The 21,224-nt window shown below is 44.1% G+C and overlaps 1 protein-coding gene across 2 annotated transcripts in view; it reads right to left on the bottom strand.

The window, feature by feature from the left end:
• The window catches only part of CACNA1H (calcium voltage-gated channel subunit alpha1 H), a 480,369-nt gene extending 460,411 nt beyond the window's left edge, over positions 1-19,958 (bottom strand). For both annotated transcript variants that reach the window (XM_037911163.2, XM_043523932.1), the window contains exons 1-2: positions 19,400-19,958; positions 18,458-18,762 (exon numbers count right to left, since the gene is read on the bottom strand). In XM_037911163.2, coding sequence (XP_037767091.2) covers positions 18,458-18,747 — 290 coding nt within the window. In that variant the 5' untranslated portion in view covers positions 18,748-18,762; positions 19,400-19,958. The remainder of the gene's footprint in view (positions 1-18,457; positions 18,763-19,399) is intronic.
• Between the last annotated feature and the right edge of the window lie 1,266 nt (positions 19,959-21,224).

Here is a 21,224-nt window from a genome sequence, read left to right as displayed (position 1 = left end):
TATGCCATTATCTATATAATTGAAGAAGATATTGAAAGAACCGGACCCAGAACTGATTCCTGTGGGACCCCACTCATTTTGCCCTTCCAGCATGACTGTGAACCATTGATAACTACTCCTGGAAACGGTTTTCCAACCAGTTTTGCACCCACCTTATAGTAGCTCCATCTAGGTTGCATTTCCCTAGTTTATTTATGAGAAGGTCATGCGGGACAGTATCAAAAGCTTTACTAAAATCAAGATAGACCGCATCTACTGTTTCCCCCCTATCCACAAGGCTTATTACCCTGTTAAAGAAAGCTATCAGGATGGTCTGACACAATTTGTTTTTGTCAAATCCACAATGACCTTATTATCTTCTAGATGTTTGCAAATTGATTGCTTACTTATTTGCTCCATTATCTTTCCAGGTACAGAAGTTAAGCTAACTGGTCTGTAATTCCCTTGGCTGTCCTTATTTCCCTTTTTATAGGTGGGCACTATATCTGCCCTTTTCCAGTCTTCTGGAATCTCTCCCATCTTCCATGACTTCTCAAAGACAATCATTAATGGCTCAGATATCTCCTCAGACAGCTCCTTGAGTATTCTAGAATGCATTTAATCAGGCCCTGGTGACATGAAGACATCTAATTTGTCCAAGTAATTTTTAACTTGTTCTTTCCCTATTTTAGCCTCTTCTGATCCTACCTCATTTTCACGGGCATTCACTACGTTAGCTGTCCAATCACCACCAATCTTCTTGGTGAAAACAGAAACAAAGAAGTAATTAAGCACCTCTGCCATTTCCACATTTTCTGTTATTATTCCCCACCACCACCTCTTATTGAGTAATGGGCCTACCCTGTCCCTGGTCTTCCTCTTGCTTCTAATGTATTTGTAGAATGTTTTCTTGTTAGCCTTTATTGTCTCTAGTTTGTTTGAGCTCGTTTTGTGCCTTGGCATTCCACTCCAATTTATAGGCCAAAAAAGCTTGGGGAAGTTTGGAAAAGTTTTGAAGAAGCAGCAAGAACTTTTGGAAGGTTGTCCAACCCTCCAAGCAACTGCGGGCTAAGATGCACCAAATAAAGCAATGCTTCAGGATGAAGAGTTAATTCATGACCTGTCAATTCTTATTTTTTCTAGTAATCCTATTAAAGCTAATGAGACAGCTCACCTTAATCAGGGTTGCAAGACTGGGCACTAGGACACAAAAGCACATAAGGAACAGGTCTGATCCCTTTGCCACGAGAGGCAATGGCTAACCTTACCAGTCAGTCAGTCTCATAAGGCGTTGTTCTCCAAGAGGCAACTAAAAATTGCATGAAACCTGGACAGGATCCAGCACATGATTGGATCAGATTCAGGACACACTACATGAACCAAATACACACTTTACTTACATTGTAAGCTCTTTGGGTCATCGTATTTGTGCCTAGGCCTGAATCCCTGATTGCAGCCTCCAGTTACTACCGCAACATAATACCTACTAATTTCTGGAGTAATTCCAATCAGTAAGGCACACCGGGAATGAATTTGGCCCGTATCTTTAGAGTTTCAACCATCCCATTTGCTACTTTAGAGTTTCAACCATCCCAAACATAAAGCTAACAAACCCAGTCACTTTGTTTTGCCGACATCTTATCTATTTGGCATGATGTACTTTTCGGTATCATGAAATTGCTCTGCCTGCCAAGAATGTATGCCAGTGAAAGGAGGAATTAAAGTGATAAGAAGTTGCGAAGAGCTTTGCAGAGCTGGTTGGAGGAAATGAAGAAAGTGCAGCTTGGTAGACACATAAAAACAAGGCTACGTCAACAGAACAACGGGACTTAAGTAGGTCTACAGACATTGTAGGACAATACAATATATAGTTGTCTGCAGGAATGCACCTGCATAGCGCAATCACTGTCCATGTTTTGATAAGAGGCTGTTAAATGCCCACTCCCGTAAACACAAGTCACACTTTGTAGAGATACGAGTTTTAAAACTCACATTAAAATACCTCAGTTGCCTCGAAGCTGATTCGTGCTTGGCTACGGCAAAGGGAAAGACACGTGCCATGCATGGTTCACCTCGGCATCTACATTTTATTTACAATAAACTGAAGGAACGAAATGTAACGGGTGGAAGGAGCGCAGGAAGCGGCGATGAAGGGTGAGGAAGCCTATGTTTCAATTCATCACCCGCACCACAAAGGCAGTGTTCAAACAACATGATGGGTCTGGCTTATATCAGCCGGAGCCAGGAAATGCAGGGTTAAGGCTGCCTTGAGCTTGGTCCTTAAGTCACCCCATGGTGATATGTGTTCTTAAGATGCCAGGTCTGCTGCAATACCTCAGGATTCAACAGGATGACTTACTGTTTACTATTTGCTCTCTTACACAAGATGGGATTCCAGAGGGGTTTTCTGAGGGCTCCCGTTTCCCACTTTTAACCCTTCCCATCCCGTTATGGCACCCCTCCCTCTGGCGAGGAAGGCTATGCAAGTTGCCATCAGATGAACAGCAGTGACCTCTAGATAGTAACAAAGTACTATCCAGCCTTACCCAACAGGAGCTCTGTCTATAGCACACGCCCAGCTCCTGTTAGCGCAGAGGTTCAGTGAGCATGCGATCCACAGTCTGATCTGACATTTGCACGGACACTAGACTGCAGGGCTGGCTTGATTAAATTATTTCTGGGCAGTCTGTCCTCCTGTGTAAATTTCTTTCCTACCTGAGTACGATCAAAGATTGTCAGCCTGTGGTTCAGAGTGTGATTTCCCCAACCCTTTGATAGATTCGTGAGTCAAACATTGGGCTAAATTGGTCCCTGGTATAACTCCACCGACATTGTTGGACCAAGGATGATTCTGACCCATTCTGCATAACCAGAAACATATACAGACGTCCTTAAATGTATCTTGGTGACACCCCTATTGAGAACTAAACTGGCAGCTATCAGAACAAAGTGATAAGAAACAGGCACCTGCATCTGCATCATTTTGCCTTCCTGTCTTCGGGGAGGCCAGATCCCACACCCCTTACTCAACTGAGTAGTCCCTTTGGCTTGCGGTGGGACTGTTCTAACGAGGACGTGCAGAAGCATCTGGTCTTCAGATGGCAGAAGTATTATGTAACTGTAATAGGTGGGCATACAACTGTTTCCAGAAAAGCAATGCTAAGATAAGTTGGCAGTGAGTCAAGATGGCACATGTGTAAGCTATACACAATATATAATAGCTATAGTTTATATACTATTTATATATACAGTTTGCCTATTGTTGTTTCTGTTCCCTTGTGCATAACCTCTGTCTGCCTGTCCAGCTTCAGACTGTAAGCTTCCCAGGTAGAGACTGCCCTTCTTGAGCGTTTGGAAAGTGCCTGGAACACAGTGGATACGACTGCCAATAAATAATAGTAATAACTGGTGCCTATTTGGAAGACCACATTTCTCTTTGCTCATATCGATACAAAATGTTTTAAAATAGCTTACAGCAAGTGCAGAGAATTGGAGACAGCTAGAAAAATTGAAGCAGCACTGTGGCCCAGTTAGGGTGACCAGACAGCAAGTGTGAAAAATCGGGATGGGGGTGGGAGGTAATAGGAGCCTATATAAGAAAAGGACCCAAAAATTGGGACTGTCCCTATAAAATTGGGACATCTGGTCACCCTAGGTCCAGTGAATAGTGCACTAGGCTAGACATCAGGCAACCGTGGTTCTAATCCCGTGTGCTTGAGCAAGTCTCTTCATCTCTCTGTACCTTTCTTTCCCTTTTTTATCTGTCTTCTCTATTCAGATTGTAAACTCTTTGGCGCTGGGATTGTCTTACTATGTACCTGTACAGTGCCTGGCACAATGGAGCTCTGATCTGGGATAGGGCCTGAGGCACTATTACAACTAAATAAATAATAATCATATGAAAGGCTAATTAGTTCCATAACTGATTGTCCATACACAAAAACCCAACCTATGTAGTAAATCCCCTTACAATATGCATTTGGGGGGTGGGGAAGCAAATACTCCAGCAGCAAGTGCACTGTTCAGCTACAATAAAATCCCAGACAGAGTCATATAGTCGTGATTCAGCAGCGTCTGGGAAATTTCAGTCAATGAGAAACAAAATTACTGAACAATAATGATGCAAAAAAAGAAACGTAGGAAACCACTATATTTTGATTTTACTGAACTTAGTGCAGAATCTGATTTTCTCCCATCACAATGCATCCCACTTCCACCAGTTTTGCAAAATATAATAAAATGGATCCCAGCCTGTAACCTTGTATGTCAAAGTTGAAGCTTGATGTAGGAACTGCATGCCACGGGGTTGGGAATGGTGATATGCAGGGCTTGAATCTTATCTCATTTACACCAGTGTAAGTCAGGAGTGACTCTACTGAAGTCCATGGAGTTAAACCAGTGTAAACAAGAGGAGAATCAGACCCAGAATTAGAGGGTGAAATTCTAGCTTCATTATAGGCAACGGCAAAATTTCCATTGGACTTTACAGGGGCCAGGATTTCACTCTGATTTCCAAGTGACCAGTTCAAACACGGTCCTGGCCAGAGGTGACTTTTACCAGAGGTAAAAGCTATTACCATCAGAAAGCTACTTAACAGCATCCATGAAATGAATTGGTTTCTCAGTCTAGTTCCTACAGGGCAGATAGGGACCACGCCACAAAATGTTATTAACACAATAGGACATGATGCTGGAGGCCTCAGCACAGACACAAAGGACTGAATGGTCCATAGTGACTGAAGAGTAGATCTGAGGAAACACAGGGAGGGCAGTGTAGTGAAACTGGCATTGCACGTCTTTTGTGTCTTCATAAGAGCTTTAACTCTCCAGGGCCATTAATCTGGCACCTTTCACAAACTCTATATTCACATAAAAGAAATATGATTCAGCATGGAGCGAGTTTTTACTGCAGCCTTAAAAACCAGTAGGAAATAGAGGTTTATAATGGAATGGCTGAGAGACCCTTAGCTCCAGCATAACGATGCGAGCTGTAGCTACTCTAATAGACGTGTTTACAGGAAAGGCATACGCTTGAAATTGCAGAAACAATGTTCAACATCGTGGATAAAGAGGAAAAAAATGACATAAGTATATTTCAAACAAAAGGCCCTTTTGGCTTCATTTCTTCCGTTACTGGTTTTGAGAGAGCCGAAATTGAATCCTTTATCGAAAAGTGAGACACAGGAATTTCCAGCACTTTTTTTACAGACCTCGGCATTTAACCGGTCCTCTGGGGAATGGATGGGAAATTCTGAATAGGCAAACACACATAAAACTAAAGGTACTAGTCCGTGGTATGCTTCTCCTCATTGCTAGCCTTCCCCAGCCCCCTGCATAGGTCTATAAGTCTGAGGCTGTTGAACAAGAACAAAATTGTTATACTCCTAAAAATAAGAGGCTCAGGAGCAGAAGAAGAGGGGATAATTTTTCCAGCCGTTGCTCAGTGTCACTGATGCCTCCAGGCTATGAAATTAAATGATCCTAATGAACAGATATGCTCCAATCTTCCGAGTCCTCACTGACAGCACAGTTGATCTATCTTAAAAAACAAAATTACAGTGTGCAATATACAGTTAGAGACTCCAGACAAACACACTTATAAGAGGTTGGTGATACACAATGTATTTAGGGCTAAATCCTGATTGTGGAGCCGTAGGCACGGGTCTTATGAAAGTAAACAGGAGCTAGGCATGTGCAGCCAAAGGAAGAATAGGGTCCTGATTTTAATAAATCAAAACTGCTCATTACTTCTGTATAAGAACCTATACTTCAGGGGTGAAATCCTGGCTCCACTGGAGTCAACGACAAAATTCTCTGACTTCAATAGGGCCAGGATTTCACCCTAGGACTAGCAGCCTTAATTAAAAAGTGAATTAAGAAATAAAATTGGTTGATAACCTCCTGCGTGAAAAGTACTTAGACGTCTTTATAAACCAAGTGTGAGGTGCAAACAACTCAGCCTACTAGATGGGACTGTTTCCAGAAATATCAGGGCAGATGCAAAACAAAACCTGTTGCTGCTTTTTTAGTTTACAGCCTCGACCTGCCAACCCTTACCCGTGGGGAGAGTAGCCCTTCCTCATTGAATTGTCCCATTGATCTTGCTGACATCACTGAGATGACTCAGGGAGGAAGGATTCCTCACAAGTAAGGGTTTACAGGATGGTTCCCCCTGCATGGAGTTCAAGGTTGTCCAGTGCTCTAAGGAAGGAGGGTGGTCTAGAGACTGCATGAAATGCAGGAGGGACTTTGCTGTTGCTATCAATTGTACGTGGCAGGTGCTCCGATACCACAGTGATGTATGGCTGTATAGAACCCTAAAATAGAGAAAGTGCCAGAATGTGATATGGGTGTGCAGAGGTGAAGGGGAGGGAACATCCAAGGAGCATGTCAGGACTTGAGGAACACAAGGGCTCCTCCTTCACTGTGCTAGGACTACAGCCGCTCCCCCTCAACACCAGCCCACAGAATGAATCACAGTGAAGGCTGTGCAATCCTCTTACATACCAGGCTGCTTGGGGAGTGGGCCTCCCTGCGGTACAAACCCCTATGGCCCTAGGAGCAGGGTGGCTGGGTGTCTATAGTATTGCACTTAGTACTGTGTTTTACTGTTTGCTTTTCATCAGCTGTGCTTGAAACCCAAGTCCCAAGGAATGTCCCTCCTTCTTCCTCCTGGGGAAGGACACGATGTTCAAACCGCTAGGTTTAGTTCGTTTCACAGCTACTTTTCCAGCCTTTTCCTCATCTGTCATCTTCAGTGAAAAAGGTGTCAATTTATGGTTTCCTTCCCCAATGCCATCCTGATGAAATCTGACCAGCAGGGTGTAATTAGGTGAGACAGTGACTAGGTGAACTTATCTCATGTAAAATGGAAGGGCCTAAGTGTATTTAATCCTGCACTGAATAGATTATATAGATATAAACATATTAGCGAGTAATAGACAAGCAAGTACATAACCAATACAACGGCTGGCCTAATTTTCAGTGTGACCTTTGAAAAAAAGCCCATTGGGAAGGCGTGCAAACAAAGCCAAGTATCCTGTTATTCAGTTCTTCAAATGTCCTTGATTTGGGTACGGGACAAGGAGAAAGTTACAACGAGGTTATGGGAACCCCACCAAATATAATCCGAATAAACAAGAGAAGTCCCAGAAGTCCCTGCCAATAGTTTTATTATTGCTAAGAAATAGGTAAGCATATTACATAATCTGGTCTGTAACGTGGAAGTTTATATTCAGACACAGACATTTATTGTGTAACGAATCAGAGGAGGGGGTGTTGATAAAAAGTATGGTGTCATCTTGGATATAAAAAGAGTGGACTGAAATTTTATTCCATGTCAATGTAGCCAAATCATTGGCCTGGCATATCCCATCTGGTCACTGTAGTGTGGCATTCTGTGCCTGTGCTGAAATAAACCTGTTCCTTGGATCTGAACTCAGAGTTACTAGTGGTTTTGTCTGCTACTGCAAAAGGTGGGGGTCTGCTTTGCTAGGTTTGTAAAGTAACCTGTGGGCCTGGTCGGTGGTCCCGAAATGTATTTACACGCTACATCCAAGAAAGGAACGGATTCAAATGCAAAAACTTGTGTATCCATTAGAAGCTCCTCGAGTTTAACCTATGCCCATTTGAACAACTGTAGCAAATGTGTGGATGAAGACAAGCGTAGTGGAATCAAAGGGTTCAGCACAGTAGCTTCTCAGGGGCAAGGGGGTGGGAGGGTGGAAGAATTTTCCTACTCTTATCTATTTGTAACATTCATCAAACATCATTGCTACGCCAAATCTTCATCCTTCTGGAACTTTGCAACATCTGTCAACAACCATGAACCAGAAATCTTGTGGTTTACTTTTCCGGCAGCAAAATTTGCCAGAATGTGAGATATTCAAGCAAACATTCTCCTCGTTTGGACGGCAACGATGGAAAGAGTAGGCGAGACGTGCACATGCAACTTGTATTCACCTTCTTAAATAAAAAAATCGAAATACATCTTTTTTGGATTGCTTTCATCAGCACTACTTCTGAGTGAAATTACTAGACACTACTAGCTTTGTGAAAGCACACAGTTTCCATCTGTCAATTGAAATTGGCAAAATTAGATCTTGAATCTGAGCATTTAGACCATTGTCAAACCAGTCAGATTGGTGTAGTGCTCAAAACAGATTGCATTAAGAAGGAGAAAGAGAAATTGTCTCGTACAGCTGCATCTTGTCAAAACTCTACCCAAGGAAGATCAGTTCCAGAGTGACCAGTGTAAAATTTCATGCAACAGGAGGCTCTGAATAGTTGTGGAAGTCTGTACTGAGCTAATCAGCAAATAATTCACTTTAAATTTGTCTCTACGCAGGCTGATGACTTCTAATTGCCGGTTCAGAAATACAGTATGTACCCTGATGATTTTAAGTTGTTCCAAGTTATCGCAAAATTAACTATTAGGAGAGGAAGATAACTTCCCTTCCATCTCATGGAGCTAAATATTCACTTAAAAGTAAAGACAAATATGATCTTACTTAAAAACACAAAGCTGCTGCTACAGCTGGATTACAGGATTAGATGTAATGCCAGATGCTACCTTAAGAATTAATGGCAGAATCTGGACCAATGTTCTTTTAGAACATCTGTGTAAACAGAGCTAACATATTTTTTACATGAGTTTTAATGCTAGTGGCAAAGGTTTTCACTGCATGGTTTGGAGGCACTCCTGGTTTGAATTCAGCCTTGGAATGTGTCACGGCTTCTCTTTAGCGGTGAAAAAAAAACTGAGCATCCACAGCTCCCATTGATTTCAATGGGGCTACTCCTGATTTGCACCACCGTAAGTGAATGGAGATGCAAGAGTCACAGTTACAATCCAGTAGAAAGCCAGCAAGCTTGGGCACGGGAGATGGAGAGTAGCCGATCATCCTTGGCTTTTGGAGTAGTTTAAAAACCAAGAGGACTGATTCAGAACTAACTCACTGCAGATCATAAACCAATATAACTCCAGTTACCACCGTGGAGTAACTCCAACATGAGCAGTGAATCAGGCTTACAGTTTAGATAGCACATGGCAGCTGAATTTAAGGTCCTGCTTCCAATGAGGTCTATCAGAATATTGCTAACTGACCTCGATGAGCATAGCTTTTGGACTTCAGCCTTTAAATAGTGAACTACAGAGTAAAATAGTGCAATAAGACCTATAGCAATCTCCATGTGGCTAGGTGACTTAATGATTCCTTGGCTAAGTTCAATGAGTATAACTTTAAAACTAATCTTCATTTTAAAAAAAATTCTCCGTGACGCTCCCCAACCCTGTTAAAAAAAAAAATCTAAGAAAAAAAAATTAAATTAAATTAACGTATGATGCTTGGCAAAAGATCTATACCCAATCTGGGACGGTACTGCATAAAATCCATTTGTAAAAACAATATTTAGACTAACTTCTTAAGGTATAACTACTATACGTAATATACACACACAAAGTAGATGTATGGGTGCAGATCCACGGGTGGTATAAATCTGTGCAGTCCCATTGACTATGCTATGCCAATTTATACCATCTAAGTATCGGGCCCATGAACACAATGGAAAAAGCAAACATACCCATGTCAGCCAGTTGTAAACAAACTTGATTGCATTTATTGGTTCCTACCAAGTCAGAGAGGCAGAAAAACCAAAGGCTATTGCAAACTTTAACAAGATCCTTTAGGATTAGTTTTCTATGTGGGCTGACAAGAAGGTAGTTAAATTTTCTGTGGTTTAGTGATGTGAAATATTACAGATGCACTGAAAAAAAAAAAGCACAAGTATGGAACAATTACAGCGAGGAGATTGGGAGTAACCTTGAAAAAGATACTGGAGTAACAGTCAATTCTCTTTAAAACGTCTTTTGGTAGGTAATTTAGTAGAGAGCCATTTCAAAAGCTAGGACAATAATGAAAAATACATGTAAAAGATTAAATTTAATTTCTCTGATGAGATCATATAAATTGTGAATATTGTGCCATGCGTTTTAACTGTTGGGTGAATTGGTCTTTATGGAAATAACAGTGGTAACTAGATTAAGGCATGCTGGGGAAATTTGTAGAAGTTTCTTACTTGCATTTCCCAATGAATACTAATCAGCAGCACCTCTTGCAATTTGGGTTTAGACCTTTACTGACCAAAGATGCGTAACTGTGGTGAACTGCGCGGTGGCTTTGTAATGAAATTAAACATCCACTAGGGACAGAGAAGAGACTACTGTCAAGGTCATAAAATTCATGATCATCTTCACTGTTGGTGTAAACAAATGAGGTTCTACCAGGAATGAATTTGGGCCCATATATTTGAAATAAAAACTTTACTTGTGTTATTAACAACAACTTTTGTGTTTAACACCAAAATAATGTTAAAGCTCTCATTTAATTTTCATTATTTAGGCCCTTGGTTTACTTTGTGCGCTTCACTCAGCTTAGATAATGAAAACTGTCTCGTCAGTTTCACATTTTCTAATAATAAATTTCACTTTCTTATTCTTATGCGCTAGCACAAACACTGTGATATCTGGGTTCACTACATACATATGGTCCAGCATATTCTACGATCACAAAATTTACCACAGAACTTCACTCTTTGCTACAAAGCTATGATCCAGAATCTCAGCTTTCATTCAAAAAAAAAGTTCCTAGCCCTTATGGGTGCAAATAACACCTCAAAATAGGAGCTGAATTTAACTGATGCCTGTGTGAGTCTGCAAAGAGCCTAAAACAATGGCTCTGAGAGGTGGCTGAACAATGATTCAGCAGTGGACAGACAGGCACCAAAACACAGAGGTACACCTATTCGAGCTGCTCCTGTTTATGCTTCCCATGGTCGCATTAGCTATTTTGGCCACAGCATCACACTGGGAGCGTGTGCTGTGCACCACAATCCCCACATCTTTTTCAGAGTCACTGCTTCCCAGGATACAGTTCCCTAGGGCAGTGGTTTTCAAACTTTTTTTCTGGAGACCCAGTTGAAGAAAATTGTTGATGCCTGCGACCCAACAGAGCTGGGGATGAGGGGCTCAGGGCTGGGGCAGAGGATTGGGGTGCAGGGGTGAGGGCTGCAGGGTGGGGCCAGGAATGAGGGGTTCAGGGTGAGGGAGGGGGCTCTGGACTGGGGCAGGGGGTTGGGGTGCAGGAGGGAATCAGGGCTCTGGGCTGGGGGTGCAGACTCTGGGGTGGGGCCAGGGATGAGGGGGCGGGGTTGGGGCATGGGCTTACCTTGGGTGGCTCACGGTCAGTGGCACAGTGGGCGTACTAAGTCAGGCTTCCTGGCACTGTGGATCGCGCTGTGCCCTGGAAGCAGCCAGCAGCAGGTCCGGCTCCTAGCCGGAGGCACGCAAGCGACTCCACGCGGCTCTTGCCCACAGACACCCCGCCCCCAGCTCCCATTGGCCAGTTCCCAGCCACTGGGAGTGCGGAGCCGGTGCCCGGGGCAGGGGCAGTGCACAGAGCCCCATGGCCCTCCCGCCTAGGAGCTGGACCTGCTGCTGGCCACTTCCGGAGCACAGCACGGTGTCAGAACAGGTAGAGACTAGCCTGCCTTAGCTGGGCAGCACCACTGACGGGACTTTTAATGGCCCGGTCGGCGGTGCTGACCAGAGCTGCCGCGACCCAGTGCCTTACATTCCACAACCCAGTACTGAGTCGAGACCCGCAGTTTGAAAACCACTGCCCTACGGTGACCAGATGTCCCAATTTTAGATGGACAGTCCCCATATTTGGGGCTATTACCCCCCAGTCCCATCCAGATTTTTCACACTTGCTGTCTGGTCACCCTAGAGTCCCCAATCCTGTAAGTATGACCTATATTGCTTGTTCCCAGGTGTATACATTTACATTTAGGCATATTAAAATGCACTTCTCTTTGATATTAAAAAAAGTACTTCGTTGATTAATTATATAGAGTCCATCCTTTCTTGATATAAAACCACTGAAATTAAATGAATTTAAAAAACAGAGATTCAGGTGGCCGACATATTTTTAGAAGAGTTGTAATTTACATGGGATTTATTTTTTTTCCACTGGTGTTTTGTAATTGCTTGTAATCCAGTGGAAGATTTCACTAAGGGTGTGGTACCTGTGCCTCTTGTTGAATTCAACAGGAGCTGTGGATGCTCACTGGCTCTCAGGATTAGGCCTGTCAATACATTTGTTATATGATAGTTTCTTCTAGTGCACCTTATAAATATGTACATGTCATTTAAATAAAATATTTATTAGGCAAATTCTGATTCAGATGTTATTCAGGCAGAACGCCCATTGAGTCAGCAGGAGTTTAGACTTGGCAAGCACAGACTAAAAGTGGAGTAAAGATTTAATGATACGGCCCATCAAGGCTGATAGGACATTCGCTAAAAAGCAAACACACACGTACGCTCCACTGAAGTTTGGGATTAAATTCCTGGAAATTGATAATTCTTTCTCTTCGTGCCTCAACTAAAAGGTGACATGCAGGCTAAACAATGTCGTAGTTAGAACACGTGTACTTGATTGTATATCATAGAGTCCAAAGTAACCACTGTTCATGGTAACAGTGGGATAAGGAACTCAAGAAACACAAATTCAAGGCACCTGTCAGAAACCACTCGTGAACTTGGCCTAGCAGCAAACTTCTTAAACAAACCCAAACAATCGGCTGCGGTTGTGAGGATGGGGGAGGCCAAGCCTTGAGTCTTTCATGAGTGAAAGAACTGAACCTTGTTGAATGAAACATACTGTTCCCCGCATCCAAAACTGATTACGTTCTTAATTCTGTTACTTTTTCTTTTCGCAAAATAGACCCAACAAAGCATCTAGCCAAAAAGTGCCTGAAGCAATTTGATCTGCATCCCTCCTGCATTAGTAGCATTAGGAATTAGATGCTAGGGAATGCTCTGAAGTAACAGACAGAATAGCACTGCAGTCTTTGGCCCAGATCCTGTAATGCCTATATGGAAATCTCCCACTGGTGTTCTTTTTCAGGGCTTGAACCAAGTGTTGTGAGGGAAAAGACATTAAAGATAGTGGGGTGCTCAGATTTGAAGATAATGAGTCCATATAGCTGCCCTAGACAGACAGACAGACTGACCCAAAGCCCACTGAAGTCCATTTGACTTCAATGGGCTTTAGATCACACTCCTAGTCACTCGTGAGATGAAGTCCATGGAGATTCTCTCTGATTTAGGAATGCAGAATTGGGCCTTTGACAGTAGCTATTTAGTTGTCAAAAGTTGTTCTCATCTCACCAGACCCATATGAACCACAAAGCTAAGACTGGTTTCTGTCAAAATTAACAGATTTAATTACTACTGGGGATTATACGCTGAGTGACCGTATGTTCCTACAGTCAATGATAGAGCAAGTATTCTGTTCAGACGCACAGACAACAGCGATTGCCATAAAATCAGCGTTCCACATTCCAGCAAATTAAACTGCAGTCCATCACCTACTTTGCCCACGTTGACTGCAAATTAGCAACACAAACTGGTCCATCTATTATATGTTTGTCGGCCAATAGCTCAAACAATCAAAATCCACACTCAGATACAGAGTGCAGAGATACCCACAGATTGGCAAAAGGTGACACAGCACATCTTTTACTGAAATGGGACCAGTCGTAAAATCTACATTAAAAAGCAAACTCAGATTATTTCTATAGAGCTGTCATTTATTGTAAGTAAGAACGAGGAAAAAAAAAAAACTCAAAAGCAAACCCAAGGCGATACCAGAGAACATGCGACCATACACAAAGTCCTACCCACAGACCTCTATAAATAAACCTGTGTAGGAGATCCAGTACTGAGAGAAATAAGTTTGCTTCCAATTATATTTTTAAAAAAACAAAACTAAGTAAATCAATAATGACAGAGGGGAAAAACTCTTTAGACCTGATAGTGAAGGATTAAATTTAAACCAATGCTCAGACTCACAAAAACTACTTTCAGGCTGTTTATTAGTTTTCTGCTATCATAGATGATGAATTTATTGTTGAAATAGAGTTTGAAAGGTAACACTGGAGGGTTTTTGTTTTTTTTTTAAAAGGACTCTATTCAAAACATAACTTACTAAACTATAGGACAAGAAGGATGCTATTAAGCAATAGCCTGACAAAGCAACCATATAGGAACACACAATTAATCAGACATAAATCTAGTCAGGATGTTTTTTCCGCTTTTGTTGAAACTTTAACGCACAGAGCAGTTTGACTAAGTCTTGTATATAGGAATAACAGAGTTCATTTGCAGATCTTTTGCATTCCATAATTTCGTAAGGCTTCAAAGCACGTATTAACAGACAAACATTCAAGCTTTTAGGGGAATCTGTGCAGGGTCTTCCTAGCTGCTGTTTCCTTGCAGAATCAAGAGCAACCACTGAAAAAAAAAACAAAAAAAAAAAAAAAGAAAGAAAAAAACCCTACAAATGTGGCATCTCTTAACTGCACTCTACACATTACCCCAATTTTTATACAATTCACAAACATTTCCAGGGGGCACATGCCTCCTGCCAGACATGTTCAGAATGCCTGACCTTTAACCCCTGCAGTAACTGATCCTGTGCACACCTGTCTGACATGAAAACCATGCAAAAGCTTTTTTTAGCTATTGGTAAGCCTTGTAGTAACCCCCTCTGCTTAAGCCACAGAAACAAGCCATGCTTTTGGCCCATATACTTAGGACTTACACCTGCTGATGGTCATAGATCCACGCTATCCACAAATATTTAGAGCCACTGGGCTAGTTTCACAGCTAAATTGAGCTAGACTGACAAAGGTTTCAATAAGTCAGAAGCCTACCCACACTTTGGACTCATTAAATCTTCTTGATCTGCAGAAGCATTTGGTGTTTTCAGTACAGATCCAAATATATACATAGAATACACTGTTCATATGGTGCTTGACTGAGCGCTCACTCGATATTAGTGGAAGGATTCCCACTGACTTTGGTGGGCACTATATTGGGCCTTTTGAGAGGAAGTCAAGCCTGCATTGCAAGAAAGGAAAGGTCTGCTCTGTAACAGAAGAAGGTGGTTCATTTGCAGAGGAAATGAACATTAAAATATAATAAGATGCCTTCAATTTAAAAAGAACTGCACGTTGGTGAAATTCCTTTGCTGAGTAGTGCAGGGAGCCACACACAGGTCTCCGAGCTGCAGGCCTGGACAAAGAACTCTTAGCAGAACATATTCCGCAAATGATAATGCAAATTACATAAAAATACAGAGGATGGGAAGGTGCACTGCCTGCTTGGATGGGCACATAAATTCCCTGTGTCATTAAATATTTAGAATCGACAAACAGATAATTTAGCAGGGAAAGGACTTCCCTAGTTTTTCTCCCTACAAATAAATCACTGTCTAAGTCAAATTGAACAAAGAACTACATTTGCTTTGAGGAAAAGCATAACAATTATGAAATGTACTCCTTTGCTTAAGGGGATAGTGCATCCCAGGTGACATGGCACTTCCATAGAGCTATTCTCACTCGGCCATTAAAAGAATGTAAAGATGCTTCTCTTCTTTTCATAATAAAGGGAACTTTTAACGCAAAGCTGCTCAGTACTGTGGTTTATGGATTCATGCTTTGGTAGGCAGGGAGAGTCACATACATTGCATAACTGGTTAGAAACCACCTTTGTGAATCTGACATTTCTTTCAAGCTAAGTTTTTCCAAGACAGGTGCTCATCGAGTGCTGGCCCTTGTTCCATCTACCCATCCACTCCCCTCATCTATCTGTCTTTCCGTCTGGCTGCTTTTTAAGTTTCACAAAAATGCTTTGGTTGCATTCCTTCCAAAGCTGCTTGACCTTCAACTTAATGTGATTTGAAATGCATGCAGTCCTTAGACTTCAGTACAGTAATTTGGACTGAGCATTGTTTCACGGGCAAGATGAAGATCTCTTTACTAACTTTTACGGTGCTTGACAAAGCCTCGCCAAATATCTTCAGAGACATGGTAATCAATAAATGTTATTCCTCCCTCTATCTTTAAGAAAGTTACACTCAGGATTTAAAGATTAATTTCACTACATAGAATGAAACTGCCAGCGATTGGAAATAGTGAAAACTAGAGAAATTCCAGTCCAGATTTATACTAGGTACACTCGTTACCATTGTATACGTTGTAAACATTGTTCTGTTAAAATAAAATGTCCCCCCCTCACCAACTCAACTGGCAATTCCACTATAGCATAAAGCTTACATTGTTTTGATTAGATCTGCCTCATTAGTAACCAAACATCACAATTGTCCATCTAAGTCTACTATTTTTGTCATACAGATAATTTGCTAAGGGAATTTTGTTTCCTGTAAATACAATTGAAAGATTAGAGAAAAGTTGCAAAAAAAAAAAAAAAATCAAGCTCCATTGAAGAATAAAGTACAGTAATGCTACACAACGGCTCGGATGCAATTACTGTGCCAGAGAAAACACTGCTACATAAGTCTCACTCCCATAAGGTAGATGTTGGTTTCTCTTTTTTTACAGCTACAGGTTAATTTGTCAAGGCTATTTTTGGGATTTGGGGATTATCAATCTGATATGTAATATGAAGGGCAAAGATATTCCTTGAATCTGAAGAGGGGGCTTTTTCCCCCCTTCTCCCCATAAAATTGAAACATGATAACCAACTCGGGGGACATGGGGAAGAATCTCTCGACTCACTGTACAGCTTAGATATAAAAAGCTACCCTTGACCATTGGTTATATTACATTTTTTGGTGTAGAATCAACATGAAAAGAGCCATTACTTTGTTCTATTTTCACTTTTCTTCTCTATTCTATTTTAATAGCTACATGGCCTAATTCTGCTCTCACCTTGGTTGGAGTAAAGCTACTTTAAGTGAGGGGAGAATCAGGGGTATAAAGTTTGTGGGTTTTCTCTCCAAGGATTTCTTGTAATAATGGATTACAGCAGTTTTCTGAAAAGGATTGTGTAATTCCTTCTAATGACAGCATACAAGTTGGTGCTGATAGTGAGGGGAAAAGTGGTCTCAATTGCACACTGGTTAACTAAAGCTAAATCAATAAAAATCATATTAATAAATAATGCTTATAATAGCAATGGCAGGATACAGACAGCAACCAACTGGCAGATATCAAGGAAATGTAAGCATTAATTATCTGCACAATGTCAGTGCTACACCTACATGACACGTTTACATGTGCAGCAAAGCTAAAAGCTCAATTCTGAAGATCATCAAGACAGACTAACAACTCTCCTTTCATATAAGACGTCTCTTGCATTTTCCTGAAATTCAGTTTTCTAGTTGTCACAACTAAGAACACGTTGCTTTTTTTAATTTGAAAGGGGAGAGGGGAAATGGATTTGGAGGGGTGCAATTGGGGAAGAAAAGGGGAGTTAGAAAGACTGTTTGCACTTTCTCCATCCCTAGCTGTGAATAAAATAAAGAATAAAAAGAATAAAAATCAAACAGGAGCTTTCAGAACCCGGAATGAAAACGCAGGCGTGAACTCAGCTTCTCAAAAGCAATTCTAATATGTTTCATTTTCCAATGTGAAGTAACACACGCACTCACAGATCTCTTATATAAACAGTTAAAGGGTTACTGCTGGTCTCAAATTCCCCACAGCTTTTAACACAAATAAGGAGATATCTTTAAACTTTACTCTTTTCCACCCCCCTGGACAAATAAGTAAAGTTTAAGGAATTCTGATTTTATTGTTTCTTTGTAGGTCCTAAAATGAATTTGCTTTCAGTCGTTTCCCCTATTATGCTGGTTTTCTATTTGCAGCCAAGAAAAGACTTAAAGTGCACAAGACCAGGTATGTTTTCTTTGATGGTTTTTCTTAAACTTTATCAGGGCTTTATTCATTTGTACCTTGAAGTATACTTTAATGCTTCCTATACAGTAGCAGGACTGGGAGAACCTTAATTGAATACCAAACCTATTAACCAAGACACACATGCTGATCCTGCTGGAGGCTTTTGGGTTCTACGGCAGTACAATAAATAATAATCAGAATAACAGATGAGACACTAAAATCCCACTGCTGATGCGAGCCACTGCTGCTCATCTTTCCCTGGGAGGTAGCAAAGGCCACTCCGGTTAGCACGAGGTGTCGCATCAGTTTGCTCTGAAAGGTGCACCTCTAACAGCTGCATTCAATTCTAGGTCAAAGAGGCTAGGACCTGATCCTCACACCAACTCCTGCTAGAACCAACCAAGTCTCTTCCTCAAGGATTCACAAACCAAGTGGCTTTAAAGACTGCAGCCTGCCAGGCTTCTCTGTCTGCCATGATCAACCCTGACTGTATGGACTTAGATGAGTTACTCCAAGGATGGAACCTGACCCATCGAGAGAAACAAAACAAACGAAGCGGCGCTCCCCCAGCACCGCCTGAAACTCAACCGCCAGGTGCTGGACACAGATGGCCCTCAGGGGTGGGGGCAGAGGGAAACACCCAGCAACACCATGCAGCAGGACACCCCACACCCCAAGCTGGCATGGGGCAGCCTCTCCTGGGAAAGGATATGGGTTACAAACCAGTCTGAGGCACCAGCTGCGTGGCCGGGTGGTTTGCTTGAGGCAGAAGAAGACAGTGGGTGCCAGGGCCGGGTAAGGGACCTGTTCCTCGTCCTCTTGGGCTGCATCCCGGGCAGAGGAGCCTCCAGAGCCCAGGCTGCCCTGGATCGACTTGCAAGGGCTGAGCACATCCTCGTCCTCTCCCGGCTGGGCTGCCTGGCTGGGGAGGGAGGCTATGGGCACCCGGACTTCGTCACTCGCCAGTGGCTGGAAGGGCTCTCTCCTCTCGCCATCAGTCATGATAGCAGCCGGGACCTGCGGGGCAAGGAGCAGGGGGCAAGGGTCACTCGGGCATCGCTGGGGACCCCAGGGCCAGGGTGGGACGCACCCTCCACCTGGATGAGAGAAGTGCTAGGGGAGGGAGGGCAAGCACTGGTAAATCCAAGGGAGAGAAAGGGGAGGGGGGAGCAAATAGATAGAAGAAGGAAAAGAAAAAAAAAAAGAAGAAGAGAAGGGGGAGAGAAGAAAGAAGCTAGAAGGGGACGGAGGGGAGGCTAGAGGAGACCTGGACTGCCCATGGTTTCAGCCTCCCCGCTGATGAAAACAGAAGAAAGGGGGAAATGGGGTCCCCCAACTGAACTCACCCCGGGCAGGGTCTGCGGGAGCTAAAGACACCCCCCCCCCGGCCGGGGGGGGGGTCGGGGGGTGGCTGATCCCAGCGCTGGACCCGGAGCAGCGGGCAGACTCCCATTCCCACCCCAGCCTGCTGGAGCCAACTTTGTCAGGGTCCTGAGCGGCGGAGGCGTGACCCCCCCAAGACAGACCCACCAGAGGGGAGCCAGCCCGGCCTGGCCAGCGTCCCCCAGCGCCGGGCTGGGGAGGGGGCCCGCAGGGATTGCAGGGGGGGGGGCGCGCAGGTGCGTCTCTTTGTGGGTCGGGGGCCGCCGCTTACCTTCGTTTGGCGGACGGGCGGTTTCCCAGCAGCATAGCCGGGACTCCCAGTTCACATGAGACCAGGCAGGAGCGGGGCTTTGCCCTGGGGAGACGGCACCTTTGTAAATCCGGCCGCGGAGCAGGGGAAGGCGGGGCGCGGGGTCCTGGGCAGAGGCGGGCGACTTCTCCCTCTCCCCCGGCGCGGCGAAAGGGGGTGGGGAGGGGAGCGGGGGGCAGGCAAGGGGGGGGTCCTTCCCGGGCGGATCCTCGTGCAAGAATAATCCCAAGCAGAAAGCAGCCCAGCCCCGCCGCTTCTTTGCGAAGCTTCGCCCGTGCGAACAGGAAACTTCGGATTGAGCTGGCGGGGAGGAGAAAGGGGGAGGTGTGTGTGTGTGGGGGGGGGGGGGGGAGCTGGGATCCCAGAGGGGCGGGGATGGCAGCGTGGAGGGGGGAACCGTGTCTCTTCCAGCCGGAGGGATGGGCCGGGCAGAGACAAGGATCCAGCGGAGCGGGGATCCCCCGGCCTCGGCTTCCCCGGCGGCGCCCCCTGAGCCCGGCGTCTGGCTGCCCGGGCCGGGGGACGCGCAGCGGGCGGCTCCAGGTGCGGCTAGCGGCCCCCTTCGCCCCGCTCCCCGCGTCTCTCCATCCCCGCCTCGCCGCCGCCGCCCTTTGTTCCCCCGGCGCCGGGACACGTGGAGCGGGCGATGCCTCGGGGCTGCCGCTTCATCGCGGCTGCTCGCCTTTCAGCAGCTGCCCCGCTCCCGGCTGGGGCTGGGGGCGAGCCGGGGCTGCCGCGAGCTGCCCCGCGCTCCGGCACCGTGCGCCCGCCGGGTCCTCAGCCGGGGGATGCCCAGCGCTTCAACTTCGGACCGCCGGGCGTCCCTCTCCTCCGACTTAGGCCAGTTTCGCAGCCGCGTAACTCGGTTGACTTCGGAACAGTTGCTCCCACTCGGGACCGGTGCAAGGGAGAGGACAAATCAGGCCCCGTTCATGGAAAGCCAAGCACAATTCTGGAGAGGCCACAGCAGATAGTCACATTAATGCTGCTCTCATTAGATCAGGCTATACTTGTTCCTTGTGCTACTTACTGATATTCCTAGGAGATATTTCCAGCGCTAGCGGCTGTTGGGATTTTTTACTTTCCTGGCACGCTGGGCTTGAGATCTGTGCACCATAACACGGCATCTTCTCCCCTCTCCCTGAAGGAGGTCATTCGGTCACGTCATGTTTTTAATCAGCGTGTCTGGGTTTCTATAAAGATGGTTCCTGCTTCATTTCATAGCTTAGAGCGGGTGGTTGTTTATATATATATAAATATAAATATAAAAAAGGGGGAGGCTTGTATTTTATTTTATTTTTAAATCCTGTCATTTGAATAGATGCAAGGAATTCACAGCCCCTTGCTTTACAGCTCTCATACCAAGCTGGGAATTAATTCAGTAGATGTTTTTAAAAAAATAAATATATCAACTGAAGTTGGAGGCCTAGGCGTTTTAATAAATTGCAGGGCTTCTAGCTAAGTAGCTAATCTTCTCCAGGGGCTTAGCTTCCAGGGATCAGAATAAACAGATAAGAAGTTGTAAGAGGCACTGCCCCTTATACACTCTGCCTAGGAAGTTTTATTCTTTTGAGTTACTTCAAATTGCATGAATAATAGGTAGTTGTAAAGAGGGGGGCAGGGTAAATAAAAAGATCTTCGCCTGATGCACTCCCCTCACCTGGAATCTTTTAAAGGATGAGTTCATTATATACCACCACGTTCAATTTGCAAATGCAGTTCCCGGTGCTATTCTTCATGGTTAACAACTGGGGATTGATTGAAAAGGGAGGTCATGAAGGCTTCA

This window comes from Chelonia mydas, chromosome 10 (genome assembly GCF_015237465.2).
Source record: "Chelonia mydas isolate rCheMyd1 chromosome 10, rCheMyd1.pri.v2, whole genome shotgun sequence".
Taxonomy (NCBI): Eukaryota; Metazoa; Chordata; order Testudines; family Cheloniidae; genus Chelonia; species Chelonia mydas.
The sequence above is the reverse complement of the archived record's forward strand: the minus strand, read 5'-3'. Positions and strand labels throughout refer to the sequence as shown.